The sequence below is a fragment of the Rhinatrema bivittatum genome, chromosome 5 (genome assembly GCF_901001135.1).
Source record: "Rhinatrema bivittatum chromosome 5, aRhiBiv1.1, whole genome shotgun sequence".
NCBI classification, from domain to species: domain Eukaryota; kingdom Metazoa; phylum Chordata; class Amphibia; order Gymnophiona; family Rhinatrematidae; genus Rhinatrema; species Rhinatrema bivittatum.
The window spans coordinates 304,702,227-304,720,634 of NC_042619.1; the positions used below are offsets into that span (position 1 = coordinate 304,702,227).

An 18,408-nucleotide genomic window follows, 5' to 3' on the forward strand; every position below is an offset into this window, starting at 1 on the left:
ACTCTCCTGTCTCATGGGAGGGAGGGAAAATAGCCGCAGCTGAATTTATATGTGGAGTGATGCCTCCATGATTCTATATTTAGAGCCTGTTTGCTGCTCCGCCTGGCTCACAATTCATCTTCATTTGGACAGAAGAAGCTGGTGTGCCTTGTTAATTTGCTCCTCTCTCGCCATGTCGCCTCTCTTTCTCATCTGCAGCATAGCGGCCAGGGCACCTTCTTCCAGGCTGACAGTGACGGATTGCAATCTGTTTACAGGATGTCTTCTGAAGGCTGATCTTTGGTTATTTAAGGGCCATCAGTATACACAGTTCTGTACAGCCCCAGAGCCATTATTATTATTCCTAAAGTGCTATCATAGTACACGGTGCTGTACAGTTTCAGAGCAACAGTTATTCATAAAGTTCCATCCGGGTATGCAGCAGTATACAGTCAGAACTATAGTTATTAATTCTAAAGCTTCATTAGTATACACAGTGCTGTACAGTCACAGAACACAGGTTGAATGATCTGCTGATTTATAATCTGTGTCAGTGGAATCTGCATGGAGGTTGGTAAAATCGGTATGTTCAGCTAGTCAATCCAGAAATATCAACTGTGCTGCCCTCACATGTGTGGGAACTTTCAAAGGGAATGTAAAAATAACTAGAAGTACTATTAATAGAGGGAGGGAGGGGATTTGCAGTTGCTGTGTGCTATTGAAGTATTGTGCAGTGCAAGGAGTTCAAATGTCTTCCAGGATGTTAATGTGTTTCAGCAGCACTGTCTGATCCACTGCAGTAAGCAGGTAGAAGTTCTTAGGGCAGGGCTTCCCAAACCTCTTCTGGGGATCCCACAGTCAGTTGGGGTTTCAGGATATCCACAATGAAAATGCATGATATATATTTGCATATCACGGAGACTCATGCTTCTTGATAGCTTGCAAAAATAAAGGTCAGTGTAGATGATAGTTTGTGGAGAGCAGCAATTAATATATATATATATATATATATATATATATATATATATATATATATATTAATCTGGAAGTTTACTCCTGCTCCTTTTGACTGGAAGGTCAGTCAGAACCGGGGCTGGAATCTGGCACCATAAATCTTCATTTACAATTATCCAGGGATTTTTTCCCCTATTTTATCTCCCCTCTCAACCCAGCCCTGTTGCTGTAGTGACAGTTCTGGGTGGTGGTTGGGGGAAGAAGAAAGGCTCCTACTGGTACCCTGCAATCATGGACACTATAAATCTAACCACTAGGTATCACGATGATTGGGTATCCCTCCTCTCCAAGAGCTGTGAACACTGCTTCTGCAGTTTCCCCAGCCTTGACTGGCCTAGAGAGCAGCGTCCCGACCATGCAAGCATATCCAGTTCCTCCTCAAGGTAGTATGCAGCACTGCCACATGGCCATTGAGTTAGCTGGAGAGGAACAATATTCTAGTTGTCATTGCCCAAGGCCATATAGAGAATCAGTGGAAGAGATTTTCTTCTGGAATTCATATTTTCTCTTTTTTCCAGGGTCACAGGAGGGGAACTGTTTGAAGACATTGTTGCCAGAGAATATTACAGCGAGGCAGATGCAAGGTGAGTGAGCCCCCCTCCTCCTCCTCATCTCCCCACTATTGCTTTCCCCCCACTCCACTTCCATCAGACTCCTTTCTGCCACCCCCACCTCCTCATGCAAGTCCCACCTTTCACTTCCTTCTGTTTTCCTGAATCCCACTCACTCCGGAGGGCGCTGTGTGTTTGTGCAACATTAACCCATTATGAGCCAGGGCATAGTGCTGAGTCCTGAAGTATTTGAAGTAGAACAAGGAGTACAGGGGGCTCCCAATAAATCTGGGTCACTAGGAAAAGGCAGGTTCAGGTCTGTTCTTTTAACTTGTTAAGTGTGTTCTGATACTGTACAATCCCTTTTTAACTCTTCACTTTGAAACCAGGTATATTAGAATATTTTTAAAACTGGTTTTGATGCATTTGTTGGGAAAAGTTAAATAGGATCTGTGCTGTAACTGTATTCCTAGCTTTCCAATAGAAATATTTATTTTACATATATATTCATGACTACTTAGTCCCTTATACTGTCCCTCCCCAATCAATCTTAAAAATAATAGAAACTTTGTTCTATCAAAACCCCAAGTTCTGTTTGGATATAGGATGAAGGCATCTCTGTGGTCTCAAAAACTCATGTACAACTTGATCTCTGGATGGTTCTTAGTTTGTCCCAATAAAAGGAATCACAAACTTCAGAAAATCCTGGGACTGCCATTAATGATGCTAATGTATATCATTGTACTGCTGTGGCTACTGAGGTGGACAACTGTCTTTTGGAAGCTAAAATAGGACTAATTTGGTACTCGTAGCACAGACCCTACAAATAATATTAAGCCAGTAATGATTTTTGGTTTACAAAACCTGGTCAGTTTTTGAATTAGTGACCTGAAACAGAGAGGCTCTGTAGCCCAGTATCCATCCCTGCAGCCCTCCAGTCCTAGATGTGAAAGATTCTGTATCCCTGTGTTCATTCCCTGAGCATTTCAGCCCTAGATGTCACAGGCTGTGTATCCCTGTGCCTAGGGGTAACAAGCTGTATATCCTTGTGTCCATCTCCTGAGCCATCCAGCCTGAGAGTTAACAGGCTATGTATCTCTGTGCCTATCCTCTGAACCAAAGAGTCTCTTTACTAATAGTGTGATAATGTGCAAAGAAATCAGAATTTAATGCTCACAAACCTTTTTATCAAGCAGTAACAAGGTTAAAATAAGTAATTACCTTTAATAAAATGAATAGGTAGAACTTCAAATAGGTCTTCCTCAACCTGTTCTGATGACTCCACAGCCAGTCGGATTTTCAGGATATCCACCTTGAACATGCATGAGATAAAGTTTCTTACAATTGGAGACTGGTTTATGCAAATTTATCTCAAACATATTCATTTTGGATATCTTGAAAATCCAACTGTCTGTGGGGTCACCAATACCAGTGGAATCTGTCTTCAAAAGCTCATGCCTCAATAAATTGGTTAGTCTATAAGGTCCCACCTGCCTCTTGCCATTTTTGCTATACCAGGCTAACATGGCTATCCCTCTGAAGATCAATACCAATTTTGGAAGTCATAATGTAGAAGGTAGAGGGTAGCTTCAAACATACATAATACCCAGGTCTCATTTTTCTTTCTTGGCTTCAGTAGAAAGACCCTTACATAATACCAGTCTCATTCTACTGGGCAGCAACTTCTGCCCTGAGCCAGGCTGGAGGCCAGTCCCAGCCTTTAATCCCTCAGCCCAATGCATTCTGGGACTTGATGCTGTCTATTTTTCTGTATTATTATTTTGTAAAGCACTATCAGGTGTACATAGTGCTTTACAGATAGTCTCTGATCTTTGAAACTTACAATCTAATATAGACAAGAAACAGGCAAAACATATCAGGGGGTGGGGAGGTTTTTGAGTTAAAACAGCAGGACCTGCTCTAAGGAGTGAGATCTATTGAGAGTTTATATAAATAAAGAAGTGGCTTATGGGGGAGTTAAGAAGGCCATTTGCAGGTACAATTAGTTTCATGATTTGAACATGGCCTCAGAGGAGTGTTTATAGGATGGATTTGAATCTGGCAAGAGAGGGAGCATGGCACATGTGTTCAGGAAGACTGTTCCAGGTGTCTGGTGCAGAAAGCTGGAAAGTGCAGTGTTGAAATTTAGCGATAGAGGAAGGCACAAATAAGAGCAGCTTGTTTCCTGAGTGAAGTTTGGGAAGAAGAGTGTATGAAGGAAATGAGAGAGGAGAGGTAATGACATGCTGCAGAGCGAATGTACTTATTGGTGAGTACAGGCAGTTTGAATTTTATGTGGAAGTGGATGGGAGCTAGTGTAGTGGTTTGAGGAGAGCTGTTTCCATGATCATAACAGTGTCCGAAGTAGATAAGTCATGCTGTTGAGTCTTGAACAGACTGCAATGGTGAGAGATCATTCAGTGACAGTCAGGCCTGGAAACCCCAGGTTACAAAGGTTCAATTTAGTTTTATTTTCTGAAGGTGAAAAATTCCCTGCATCCAAATTTGGAATTCAAAACCAATAAGAAGATCTCAGATTTTAAAGAAAAACATGACAGGTTTGAGAAGTTCTTTGCTTTTTAATTTTTCTTTAGGACTTTTTGAATGTTAAGTATGTCTGACTGAAAGTTAATTACAGAGCATAAGATGTCATATTGGGTCAGACCAAAGGTCCATCAAGCTCAGTATCCTGTCTCCTACAGTGACCAATCCCTAAAAGCAGATTCAATTTCTTGCTACTCACTTCCTATGACAAATAGTGGGTCTCCCTGAGTCACCTAGTTAATAATTATTTATGGAATTTTCTTCCATGAATCTGTCCAAAACCTTTTTAAACATAGGTTGCCTGGACCACATCCTCCAACAACAATTTCCACAGGTTAAGTGAAAAAAATACTTTCTTCATGTTTTTTTAAAAATCTGCTACCTGTTAGCTTAAAGGAGTGTTCCCTAGTTCTATATTATTTGAAAGTCTAAGTAACCATTCCTATTTACCTGTTTTACATCACTCATGATTTTGTAGACCTCAATCATATGCACCCTAATCGACTCTTCTCCAAACTGAAGAGCCCTAACCTGTTTAGTCTTTCTTCAAAAGGGAGCTGTTAACCATTTTTGTTGTCCTTCTCTGTACTGTAAATAACTCTGTCTATAAACCTCAGAACTGCACACTCAAGGTGGCAGGGCCCCATTAATCTATACAGAGGCATTATGAATATTCTCTGTTTTACTCTATATTCTTAGCCAATATTCATAGCATTCTGTTTGCTTTTTTGGCTGTAGCAGCAGCACCTGAGCTGAGGATTTCAACCTCCTGTCTACAGTGACTCCTAGATCCTTTTCCTGGTGGTTACTCCTAATGCAGAACCCATCATTGTCTATCTAAATTAGGGTTATTTGTTCCCTATGTGCATCACTTTGCACTTGTTTCATATTAAAGTTCATCTGCCATTTAGAAGCCCAGTTCTTCAGTCTTGCAAGGTCCTTCTATAGTTCCTCACAATCTACTCGTTTTTGTGTCATCTGCAAATTTGATCACTTGCCTTGTCACTTCTCTTTCTAGCATCATTAATGAATAAGTTGAACAACACTGTTCCCAAACAGATCCTTGGGGCAACTCCACTATTCACCTTTCTCTGCTGGGAAGACTGACCATTTAGTCCTATTCTTTGTTCCTGTATTTTAATCAGTTACCAATCACTCCGAGATAATGCCTCCTACCCATGATTTTTTAGTTTACTGAGGAATCTTTTATGAGGGACTTTGTCAAATGCATTCTGGAAATCCAAATACACTATATTGATCAGCTCTCCTTTGTCCACATGCTTAGTTAAACCTTCCAAGAATTCTAATGGTTAGTAAGACACAGCTTACCTTTCTTAAATAAATGTGTATTCTTTCCCATTAAAACATGTTTCTCCGAGGACAAGCAGGATGCAGTCCACTCATGGTGGGTGACAACCATCAGATAGAGACTGGCACATAACTTTGATTTCAAAGCTTTTGGAAGCTTTGAGGCATACCCGACTGGGCATGTGCAGCCCTAGCCACCCCCTCCCAGGCAGGTTCTTTGCTTTCTCTCACAACTACAGCAGTGACAAGTTTCTGGAGCTGCAGAAGCTGTATTTTTCCTGCAGGGCCCCATGGATTTGTTTCTGTCTCAAGTGCCTTTTAGATAGGTTTTGTCTATTTTGTTTTTTTACCCTTTATTTCTGTCAACTGCATGGTGCACCAGCCTGGTGCCCAGTGCAGCCTGGTTGAGGATTTTTCCTCAGCATGCCCTGTTTTTTTGTTTTTTTTTTTTGTCTTAGTCCTAATGCCTCATGGGGCCTGCCTAGATGGCAGAGCTGTAGTGTGCCTATGGCCAATATAGCCATGGCCATAGTTTGCCGTTACCAAAAGGCACCAATGAGAACAGGATGGCCAGCCAACCGGCAGGTCCTCAGCAAAGAAAAGCAGCACATGCCCCGTCGAAATTTTTCGGCATAGTTGGCATAGTCTTAGTAAGTGGAAAAGCAGAGTAGCCCTGCTGGCAAATGCTGCTGTTTCTGGTAGGGGCCGTGCTGCTTTTCCAATTTACTAAGCTGCACTTACCACGCCGTCATTTCGGTGGGGCCGCACTACTTCGGAGGAAGAGGAGCACCTCTGCTGGAAATAGTCCAATGCTAGAGCTGATGCGGCCCTGTAGCCAGAAGTTGTTCCTTGGCACGGGGGGATGAAGAAGGAGATTGCTGCTGCCTGCTCCGTCAAGGAGGAAGATAGTGAGAGAGAGAGAGCATGTGTGCGGGAAAAGTGGAGAAAGACATGTGTGCAGTGTGTGGGAGAGTGAGAGAGCATATGTGTGGAGAGTGGAGAGGCATGTGTGCGGGAAAGTGAGAAAGAAACATGTGTGCATGTGTGTGGAAGAGTGAGCAAGAGCATGTGGTGCATGTGTTGGGAGAGAGAGAGAGAGAGCATGTGTGCTTGTGTATGGGAAAGTGAGAGAGCATGAGTGTATGTATGTGGGGGAGTGATAGCATGTATGAGAATGAGAGGGAGCATGTATGTGCACAACTACCCCAGTTACTCTCTGCCTGCTAATCCATGACAATTTCAGGGCATCTGGAAATCAAAAGCTCCAAGGTATGATAACGAGGAAGTTTTAAAAATCATTATTTTAATTGTTGGGTGTTATTTGATGTGTCTGTTTTGAAATATTTTATTGATGTTTGGAAGATTTTTATATGAATTTTAAATTATTGAATGGTATTCTATTCATTAATTGTTTTTAATTATTCTTTTTATTGGTATGGTTGTACTAATTTTGTTTATGAGGAGTGGTAATGTTTCTGTTTTTTACATTGTTGCAGTGCAAACAGAATTTGGGCTTGTTGCATTTTCCAGTTCAGTTTTTGCCTGTACATTTTTATTTATACAGTATGATCTCTTATTCTGTATTTGAGAAATCTATCTGTGTTTTGCATGTGTGACTGAAGTGAGTTATTCCATTAGTGTGTAATTTCTATGTAGGGATCCATAGCAGCGTGGATTGTTCTCTTTTCCTAATAGGGGGGTTTATTACTATTTTAGGTGTAATATTTATAGTATTAACTTTCATAGGTAGGGTTATTGCTGGATGAGTGGCTCTCTTAGGATCATGCCCATGCCCAAGATGCATTACAGTAGGCCTACCATATTGGTTCCAAGTGTCTCTTGCTTTTTTGCAGGGTTTTCTGGTTGGCAAACCTCAGGAGTGCATGTAAACATTAGGGATGTGCAGCCGAAAGTATTCATTGGATTCGGGATACATATTCGTCAGGGCCCAGATACGTTGCATTTGGTCAAGGGGGGGAAAGTCTGATCCGTTAATACGTTGAATTTGGCATTCGTTCTCTTTAAATTTAATTACACTACAACCCCCACCCTCCTGACCCCCCACAAGACTTGCCTAAAGTCCCTGGTGGTCCATCGGGGATCCTGGATCATCTCCTGCACTCGCGCCGTCGGCTGCCAGTATTCAAAATGGCGCCGATAGCCTTTGACCTTACTATGTCACAGGGGCTACCGGTGCCATTGGTCGGCTCCTGTCACATGGTAGGAGCAATGGACGGCTGGTGCTATCTTGTGCTCCTACCATGTGACAGGGGCCGACCAATGGCACCGGTAGCCCCTGTGACATAGTAAGGTCAAAGGCTTTCGGCGCCATTTTGAATATCGGCAGCCGACGGCGCGAGTGCAGGAGATCGATCCAGGATACCCGCTGGACCACCAGGGACTTTAGGCAAGTCTTGTGGGGGTCAGGAGGGTGGGGGGGTTTATTCATTCAGGATTCGCTGCATTCGTGGGGGTTCACCATACGTTTCGTGAACCCACGAATGCAATGAATAGGGACCTATACGTTGCGGATTGTGGCATTCGTTCACAACGAATGCACATCCCTAGTAAAACATAATATACATTTTGTAAGTGATACTTTTACCTCAGAAGACTGTGCTTTGAATGTTCTTTTTCGTGTAAAATCTGTTATTATAAATGCATAATTTTGAATTGTATGTGAGGAAGGTATTAAGTTTTCCTAGGGCCTCTAATACCCTTGCACTGGCTATGGGTATTGCCTGTACAAACATTCAACAGAGTCTCCCAACTCGTAGTGTTATGTTTTGTGTATAGGGGGAGGGTGCAGTTTTCACTTGGCCATAGGCACCAAATTGCCTAGCTACAGCTGTGCTAGATGGGCTAGGCCTCTTATTGTCTGATTCAGGAATTTGCCTGGGCACGCAGATCACAGTGTCTCTGTGGCCCTTCTCTGTGAGGTTCCTGCCAATTTTAGCATGTATTCCAGGTGGGAGCTTCCAGGAGACTTAGTCCAATCAATGACCATCAATGGATGCCCTGACATCAAGGGATCCAGGAGGTACTGCCAGTGTATCAATGTCATTGATTCTCTCTTGACCCATACACAGGGCTCAGGACTTAGCTGAGCCGGAGGAAAGAGTATTCTCATTGAGAGAGCTCATCTTCTCCACAAGTCCTGGGAACTGCACTAGCCTCCATTACCCCAAGTTAATTATCATTTCTGGTGGCCCTCCCTCCGCTTGCCCTGCTAGTCTGTGTCAGTAGGGAAGTCTTAATGAAGGCGCTGGAGAGACTGAGCATGGGAGCAATCAGCAATGCTGATGCACTGATGGTGCCGTGCCCTGAAGCCATTGGATGCCTGTACACATCCAAGTGCCAGGGTACTAGATGGGAATTGATGATACTGGCACCATGGCACCAGCAGACTTGATGCCAGGTGCCACAGCACCAGCTGAATGGGCATCACCACATCAGCCATGGGCACTATGAGCCAATAGAAAGAGCATCAGCTGCCATGGGGCCAATGGAATGGATGCTGGGCACCATGGGCATGAATGGAATGAGTGCCGTGGGCCTTGAGTACTGATGGAATCAGTGCTGTTGGCTGCTGCAGGTGCCAATGGTATCAGTGCCGTCCACCTGCCATGGGTGCCGATGGATGGCCACCCTGATGGAAACTGGCACTTTTGGTCACTGTGGGTGCTGATAAAACAGTGGGCACCAATAGAATCAGTGCCATTGGCTGCCAACAAAAGAATTGGCACTGAGTGAAATCAGCCATTGGCACCAATACAATCAATGCCCAGTGGAGTGACACCAGGGCAATTGGTACCAGGAGCCGACTGAAACAATGACAGGTGCCAGTGAATCAACATTGGATACCAGGGAAATGACATCTGGCGCCACTGATGGAGTCAGGCACTGCTGCGGCAGAGGCAATAAGATGCGCCACCACACAAGTGTCAATGTAGGGGCTTGTCCAAAGGCATATCAGTGTCGGGTGCTACGACACTGATATTGAGCAATGCCGGGGGCTTCCACATAGGCACATTGATATCAGGCACTGCTGCTCCATTAGAAATAATTGTCAGGTGCTGTGCATTGCTGAGCATTGAGCACCAGTGTACTATTACAGATTGATAAACATTAGCTGCCAGTATGCCGAGACAACTCTTGGGCATATCAGCATGTGTTCAGCCAAGCCCCCTAGATGAGCGAGAATCCTGGTGGATTGTCCAGTTTGGATGGATCATCGGAGGAGTAGAGCTATGGATCAGAGCTCTGATTTACTTCCCCCACAGGGAGTAAAAAGATCTCCAGATTATCCCTTCTCTGACAGCTTGCGACCTGGATTCCTTGTTACTGGGGAGCTCCCAGATGTTATATTAGCCCAAGTTCTCGGAGGTGAAATCTATCTTGCCAGAAGTTATGCCTCATGAAGGCACAGCCTACAGTCAGCAAGGGCTTTGTTGGCACAACTCCTTGGAACTGGAGTTTGGGTCTTTAGACCCCTAGCGTTTTTCATTCTTGATCCAGGAGAACTGCTTTTTTTTAAGGCAGAGGTGACTAAGTGTTAAGGTTGCCGCCTGCCTGGTCTATGGCCACTATAGTCCCATTATCCATAGCCAAGGCATGGGGAGGCATTGTAGTGAGAGGAGAGGGTCTTCTATGATCTCTCCACCCATCAGCAGTGTGTTCCTTGCTTTTGTGATAGCTAGTGGAGGACTTATGAATTACAGCATAGCCCAGCCAGGATATGGCTTGGGTGATTGACAGGATCAGGGGATTATTTAAAACATTTTTGACCCATGTGTTCATTTAGAAGTTCAGAGTGGCTTACATAATATTACACACACATTAATAAAAAAAAGTATGAAAACTAATATGTATGACTAGAAAACAGGTAATGTACATCTATAAACAATAGGAGACACAATATTAACTTTGAAAAGCCAGCTCAGAAAGGTATGTTTTTAAGGCCTTCTTGAACATTTTTAAAGATGAGGCCGTGCATACTGATTACGGTAAGTTGTTCCATAAACATGGACTGGTCACAGAGAAGGCTCTGATCCTTATCTCACATCTTGCTATCTTCACAGTTGGTACCTCCAACAGGCTTTTGTCCTCTGAATGTAATTTTCATGAGGGTTTGTAAAAGTCGAAGGGTTGAAGTCAGCCAGGTAGAAGACTCATTATTTAATAATTTGTATATCAGATTGAAAATTTTATATTTTGACCTCCAGACAACTGTTAACTAGTGAAGCTTCATAAGTGTGGGAGTAATACCGTCCTGATATGGTATTTAACCATGAAGGTCGGTATAGAAAAATGTTAAATAAATAAATAAATAAATAAATAAATAAATAAATAATATGATCTCTTAATTTGCATCCTGCCAAGATTTTGGCTGCAGAGCTCTGAATAATTTGTAAGGGCCATATTGTAGAAGTTGGTAGTCCAATATAAAGGGAATTGCAGTAATCCAATGAGTTTAATATGAATACAGATCTAAAATCTTGTGCATCTAATAAAGGTTTTAAATTTTTCAACAACTGCAATTTAAAAAAAGATGTTCTTACAACATTGGATATATGTTCATTCATTGACAGCATACATTCAGTTAATATACCAAGATTCCTAATAGTTTGTTTTATTGGATTGTGCTGATTTTGAAGTTTAAGAGATGCTGGATAATGCTACAAGTTTTTTTTTTAATTGTCAAGAGTATGATTATGTCTTTGAGAGATTTAATTGTAATCTGTGATGCATTAACCATTGCTTAACTGTATTGGTACAAAGAGATGCTATATCCAAAGTATTGGTCCAAGAAAAGGTATATGGTATGAAAAACTGAATGTAATCAGCAAAGATATTGCAATTGACATCCAGACAAGAAAAAAAGTTTACAGCATGGAGCCAAATATATATTGAACAGAATGGATGAGAGAGAAGAACTTTGTGGAACACTAGAGATGATTTTGAACCAGTTGGAGTGAAATGGACCTATCTTGATTTGTTGTGAACGATCTGATAAATAAGAGTTGAACCATTTTAGGACCATTCCGGATATGCCTTTTGAGGATAATCGGGTTAAAAGAATTGTGTGGACAATAGTATCAAAGGTAGCTTTTATGTCAAGAAATATGAGCAAGTGTTCTAAATATCAAAATCACAGAACATATAGAGAGACATGGTTTAATGGAACAAAGTCAGCATGGCTTTACCCAAGACAAGTCTTGCCTCACAAATCTGCTTCACTTTTTTGAAGGAATTAATAAACATGTAGATAAAGGTGAACCGGTAGATGTAGTATATTTGGATTTTCAGAAGGCGTTTGACAAAGTTCCTCATGAGAGGCTTCTAGGAAAAGTAAAAGTCAAGGATAGGTGGCGATGTCTTTTCGTGGCTTACAAACTGGCTAAAAGACAGGAAACAAAGAGTAGGACTAAATGGACAATTTTCTCAGTGGAAGGGAGTAGGCAGTGGAGTGCCTCAGGGATCTGTATTGGGACCTGTACTTTTCAATATATTTATAAATGATCTGGAAAGAAATATGACATGAGGTAATCAAATTTGCAGATGATACAAAATTGTTCAGAGTAGTTAAATCACAAGCAGATTATGATAAATTGCAGGAAAACCTTCTGAGACTGGAAAATTCGGCATCCAAATGGCAGATGAAGTTTAATGTGGATAAGTGCAAGGTGATGCATATAGGGAAAAATAACCCATGCTATAGTTACACAATGTTAGGTTCCATATTAGGAGCTACCACCCAAGAAAGAGATCTAGGCATCATAGTGGAAAACACATTGAAATTGTCGGTTCAGTGTGCTGCGGCAGTCAAAAAAGCAAACAGAATGTTGGGAATTATTAGAAAGGGAATGGTGAATAAAACGGAAAAATGTCATAATGCCTCTGTATTGCTCCAAGGTGAGACCGCACCTTGAATACTGTGTACAATTCTGGTTGCCGCATCTCAAAAAAGATATAGTTGTGATGGAGAAGGTACAGAGAAGGGCGACCAAATGATAAAGGGAATGGAACAGCTCCCCTATAAGGAAAGACTAAAGAAACAGGATGCTGGGCTTGATGGACCCTTGGTCTGACCCAGTATGGCATGTTCTTATGTGTTGGCATCAAAACTGCAGAGAATTGTTTCATAGGACCATGTTGTCGAGGATCCAGTATTTCATATTTCTCGAAGAAATCTGTAAGTTGCTTGTAGAACAACGGATTCGATGAGTTTAGCCAGAAAAGGTAGGTTGGAAATTGGATGGTAACCAGTCAGGTCATGAATATTACCTGATTTTGTTTTTTGGTATTGCTTTCTTGCTTTAACATTACGGAAAATTCACCAGATGAGAGGGAAAAATAGACTATTGAGGCAAGATGTTGTGAAAGACCTTCACTTGCTTGCTTTTGTATCATGATGGGACATGAGTTTAGTGGACAATGTGAGTTTTTCATCTTATTACCCATATCCCACTTTTACTGCTGAGATACCTCCAAGTTCAGGGGGGATGAGAATTTTAACTAAAACCAGAGTATCCAAGATACTCAGGTTATCAAGAGGAGGGTACTTCTATTTGGTATTTCTCTAAGTCGCTCTTTGAAAAATGGTTTTGCAGGTTTTCAATGACAGGGAATGCCCATCCTTCCCTATCAGAGGATCATGGGACCTGGGCCAACTTACATTGATGACTTAGTCCCATCCTGGATGTAAGTGTGTTATTCAAGCCTGCTACTGGAAAGCTTGAAATGTTTTTCTCTCTTCACCTTATTTCCCTCTCAAAGAAGTGGAAGTTTTTATACTCCCTTGTCCTGGGGAAGGCTACTTCTGAGTAGCTGCTTTCTACCTGAGCCATCTGTCCTTTTGGGACAGTGTCGTGTGCTGGATTCAGAGAAGGAGATAAGCTGACACCAATATCCAGATGTTCCTTATCTGTGGCCTCACTAGGAATGGTGCCTATGAGCAGTCACACATTCGGGCGGAGGAAACTTGCTCTGGTAGTTTGCACAGATGCTCATGCTTGACGTTGCAAGGCATGTGGCGTGCTGTCACAAGGTGAAGGCAGCAGCTGTTGTTGGATTTCATTTATTAAGAACCACTCCCTAGAAGCTGGAAGGATCATTCTCCTGTGTAAGGGGATTGTATGTTGAATTACGGATGCGGAGAACGTAAATTTGACATAAGAACATAAGAACATGCCATACTGGGTCAGACCAAGGGTCCATCAAGCCCAGCATCTTGTTTCCAACAGTGGCCAATCCAGGCCATAAGAACCTGGCAAGTACCCAAAATCTAAGTCTATTCCATGTTACCATTGCTAGTAATAGCAGTGGCTATTTTCTAAGTCAACTCAATTAATAGCAGGTAATGGACTTCTCCTCCAAGAACTTATCCAATCCTTTTTTAAACACAGCTATACTAACTGCACTAACAAATTCCAGAGTTTAATTGTGCATTGAGTGAAAAAGAACTTTCTCCGATTAGTTTTAAATGTGCCACATGCTAACTTCATGGAGTGCCCCCTAGTCTTTCTATTATCCGAAAGAGTAAATAACCGATTCACATCTACCCGTTCTAGACCTCTCATGATTTTAAACACCTCTATCGTATCCCCCCTCAGCTGTCTCTTCTCCAAGCTGAAAAGTTCTAACCTCTTTAGTCTTTCCTCATAGGGGAGCTGTTCCATTCCCCTTATCATTTTGGTAGCCTTCTCTGTACCTTCTCCATCGCAATTATATCTTTTTGAGATTCGGCAACCAGAATTGTACACAGTATTCAAGGTGCGGTCTCACCATGGAGCGATACAGAGGCATTATGACATTTTCCGTTTTATTCACCATTTCCTTTCTAATAATTTTTTTTTTTTATTGATTTATACAATATCATGACATACAATTGTCACAAACATTACGGGTATCTGCTGTCATATATATAACAATTATTACTAATTCTCCATCTTTACAACTAATAAAAGTTATACGACTTCAAATATCCTATTACTAAGAAATCACACAGATATCCAACCACCATCATTACATGAGCTATATCAGGAAAATACATCATCTGTAACTGAAGGTATTGCTTCTATACTGATAACTAGACTCTCTACTTATTCCCCAATATCCTTTTTGCTTCCAAAAATGCTTTTAATTCTTCTGGCTCAAAATACACATATCTATTATTTTCATATCGAATTAAGCATTTACATGGATATCTAAACAACATTTGAATTCCTAATTGGTCAGCTATTGTTTGCAATTCAAGGAACTGCTTCTGTCTAACTTGAGTTACTCTTGTGTAACATCAGGAAAAATCCAAATCTGGTAGTCATAAAATTTTTTCATTCTATTTCTAAGGAACAATCTCAAAATAGTATCCCTATCTGAGGGGAAAAGGAACTGTTCCTTTTTTTTCTATAGACTCTTCATTTGAAGACTCTAATACATGAGATACATCCAATAAAGATACTTGTTCCTCTAATAGATTAGTTGACTTTAAGTAATATATTTTAGAAATGGGAGGAGAAGCTTCTCTAGGGATCTGTAAAATATCTATCATATATTTTTTAAACTGATCTTGTAGCGAGGAAAATCTTATTAATGGAAAATTGTTGACTCTTAGGTTTAAATACCTCGCTTCATTTTCTAATTTTTCTAGGTTTCTATTTTGGGCCTTGTCCCCTTGAATTAAATTAACTTGTATTTTTTGTAACTGATGGACATAATTTTGCCACATTGGCAATACTTAAACCCTGATGGCTTCGGAGCCATCGCTAAGTGAGAATTCTTGAGAAAAATCCAAAAAATTAAGAGACGAGGTGAAGGAGAAAAAACCGCCCGCATGCAGTCTTGCTCGCGGAAAAAAAGAGACTGAGGTAAATGATACAATCGTGCGGGAACCTCACCGTGCAGAAGCACAGAGTTCAAACTTTGAATTGTAGGAGAAGCTCCACCTGCCGGTCGCGTGACGACGCTCCCAGACAGCATGGCTAATTCAGCCTGCTATCACCGGGAAATGTACCCCGCACTGAATGTAGGAAGGGTGGGTAATAAATGCTTTTACATACTTACATAAATAAATAAATAAATAGGTAGGCTTATCAGATGACTCCAGGTCACAAGGGACAGCCTGTGCAAGTCCTAGTTTTGCCCCATTGCATGTTAAGATTTGTAGTTCTGATTTTATTAGGGAAATAAGGACTGCAATGCCATGCATGCAATGGGTCAACACCAGATCTGGATCATTTTAGACTTGATAATCAGGAGCCTTGAGATTATTTAGTGAGTAGTTCATTTGCAGGATCTTCCTAATGGTAATCTAAAAGTGTTAATTTCCCCACTCTCTCTGGTGGTTCTCAGAGTCAGGGAGGAATTTGTTTTTCTCAGATCCTTTCATTCCTGGTAATTACGGTCAGGCCAACTCAATTCTGGTAATATGATACCCCCATTACTCGCTAATAGCGAGTAAGGGCCCCTGTACATTAATAAAGGTCTCTAATAACTAAGGATCAGGCAGAATTGGAGAAGTAATTATTTTCCTAGCATTAAGGAAGGATTGTAGCTGCTCAGGAGCAAAACAAAACCCCAAAAGGCATACTGAAACTTATAGTCCTATGCATGCTCAATAGGAAAAGTAGAGCCTACAATCTCAACATGCCTTAGGGTAGTAGTTAAAGTAGCAGCAATGGGGGTTGCAAACACCAGCGTTTTAACTGCTGGTCACTTTGTTGTGCTGAAAGTTTGAGACATGTTACTAAAACATCTCAGGGGAAGGACAACAGGCAACCTTGTACGGTTCTTTTATATGCCCTCTCCAACTATGACCGTAAGCCTGTTTATCCTCAGTGAGTTGGGGGAAACTGTCCCATGAGCTGCTCCATGATTAGAATTTTTGGGGACCTTAGAGAGGACAAAAAAGATAATTTACTATCTGATTTAAGTATGCTTTTCTTTTAATCCATGTTTTGTAGAACATGGCTAGTAGTGCTGAAGATTAGAGAACAACAGCAAATGGGACTAAATCCAAGCTCACCCACTCTTGGGATCCTGAATTTGTCACTATATCTCCTTCTGCCTCAGTCATTGACTTGTTATGTGACCCTGTGCTTCAGTTTACTCAAGTGTAACTGATTAATTACATAATTGTAAGACTTTGAGGCATTTTAAGTTCCTCATGGATATTAGGGACTCTATGGCACAGTTATGTACAAACATTTAGGCATCCTGGTCAAATTGTATATTTCATTGAATCGCTAAGAAAACAGAAGCTAATATAACCTCTACTTTGTACAAAGTTAAATATGATAGCTTTTTGAAATTTTTAATGCAAAATTACTGTTTATTTACTGATTTTTTTCAACTTTTTATTTATGCAATTTGAATTCACATACAAAGCATCATAAATCTTTGTAAAGGCAATATGAGGATAATACCAAAAAAGAAAAGGAAACAATCATAACTCAAGATACATTTCCATTATATCCAATAAGACATACTGGAAACAAAACACATATTATCATTATTATCATCCCCAAATATAAAAGAAACAGAAAAAAATAGAGAGGGGAAATAAATCCAGGGAAGTAACAATAAGCAACTCAAAAGAAAGGCTAATAGCGAGTAAGGGCCCCTGTGCATTAATAAAGGTCTCTAATAACTAAGGATTAGGCAGAAACTGGAGAAGAATAATTAATTAATTAATAAATAATTAATTAGCATTAAGGAAGGATTGTAGCTGCTCAAGAGCAAAAAAACCCCCACAAAAGTATCTGAATGTAACTTTACAAAATATTTACAGGGTAAGTAATACGAAAGAAGATCAAGGGTATCTTTCCTGAGAGCTAAAAATATTTTTCTCTTTTGCTAGGTAAGCCTAGAGATATCAGGAAAAATACACAGATTTTGGCTTGTAAAAAGGAGAATTTAAATTCCAAAAGTATAAGGACATCACTTTAGAAAGATCCAATCGGAGACAAAAGTAACCCTGTCTATTATTTCTGGACCATATGACTCAAGAAATTCTGTGAGATTCAAAGGGGGAAATTGATTCCCAGCTGAAGCATTCACGGAAAGCATGAGAAGATGACAGCAAAAAAAGTTAATTTATTTATAAGAGGAGATTTATTCAGGTGGAACATCCAGAACTTGGTGAAAATATTTTTTAAGGTAACTATCGGGAGTTTGCCCAAAATCTTAGGAAAATTCAAAATTCTGAGATTGAACCGACGAGAAGAGTTCTCCTACGGGATTGGCTCCATTATCCCGAATAGAGACGGGATAGGACTCCATTATCCCAAATAGAGATAGACGGAACCCGCCTTTTTTTTTTTGCAATGTCTTGCTAAACTACTGCAAGTTGCCTAGAATGCTCTTCGATGGAACTTCCATGTTGCGCAACCATAGGATCCAGTTTAGTAATAACAAAGTCAATTTAGATACAGAAGAGGACAAAATCTTGGCAAAATTCTCCAACAGTTCCCAGAGTGATTCCAAAGTAATAACCGCCGGCTTAACAGTCACCTGAAGGGGCTCCTGCAACAGTGGAATCGCCAAGAGGAAATAGCCCCCGAAAGAAGAATAAACCTGTCCTCTTACTAGACCAGTGCTTTCGGAGGACAAAGAAGAAAAAGCAGTTCCAGCCACTTCTGTCAGAAGCCAACAAAGTTGTAGTAGTAGACATGGCAATGTCCTTGGCTCCCACCTGCACGGACGCTGGCATCAGTATTCTTGCCAGCATTTTGGTGGCTGGCATCGGAGGGGGCATGTTGATCAGCCGTTGGAAGAGCCTGTTCTTGGGGCTGAGGGAAACCTCGTCCCCAGGAAGCACCAACACTCCCTCGTCGAGTACTGCAACAGGGACCTCACTGCTGAGACTCCGAGAGTTCACAGAAGACGCAAAGTTGACAACTGATGGCCAGGACATAAGGAGAGTTCTGTGGGAAAAACCCTGAATTTCTCCCTTCCTCTTTGGGTGCCATGTCAGATTAGAGCGAGAAACTATGCAGGAAAAGAGAGCTCA

General features: G+C 41.1%; 1 protein-coding gene across 7 annotated transcripts in view; it reads left to right on the forward strand.

Moving 5' to 3' along the window:
* The window catches only part of CAMK2B (calcium/calmodulin dependent protein kinase II beta), an 858,678-nt gene that overhangs the window by 252,173 nt on the left and 588,097 nt on the right, over positions 1 to 18,408 (forward strand). For all 7 annotated transcript variants that reach the window (XM_029604232.1, XM_029604231.1, XM_029604230.1 and 4 more), the window contains exon 5: positions 1,512 to 1,577. In XM_029604232.1, coding sequence (XP_029460092.1) covers positions 1,512 to 1,577 — 66 coding nt within the window. The remainder of the gene's footprint in view (positions 1 to 1,511; positions 1,578 to 18,408) is intronic.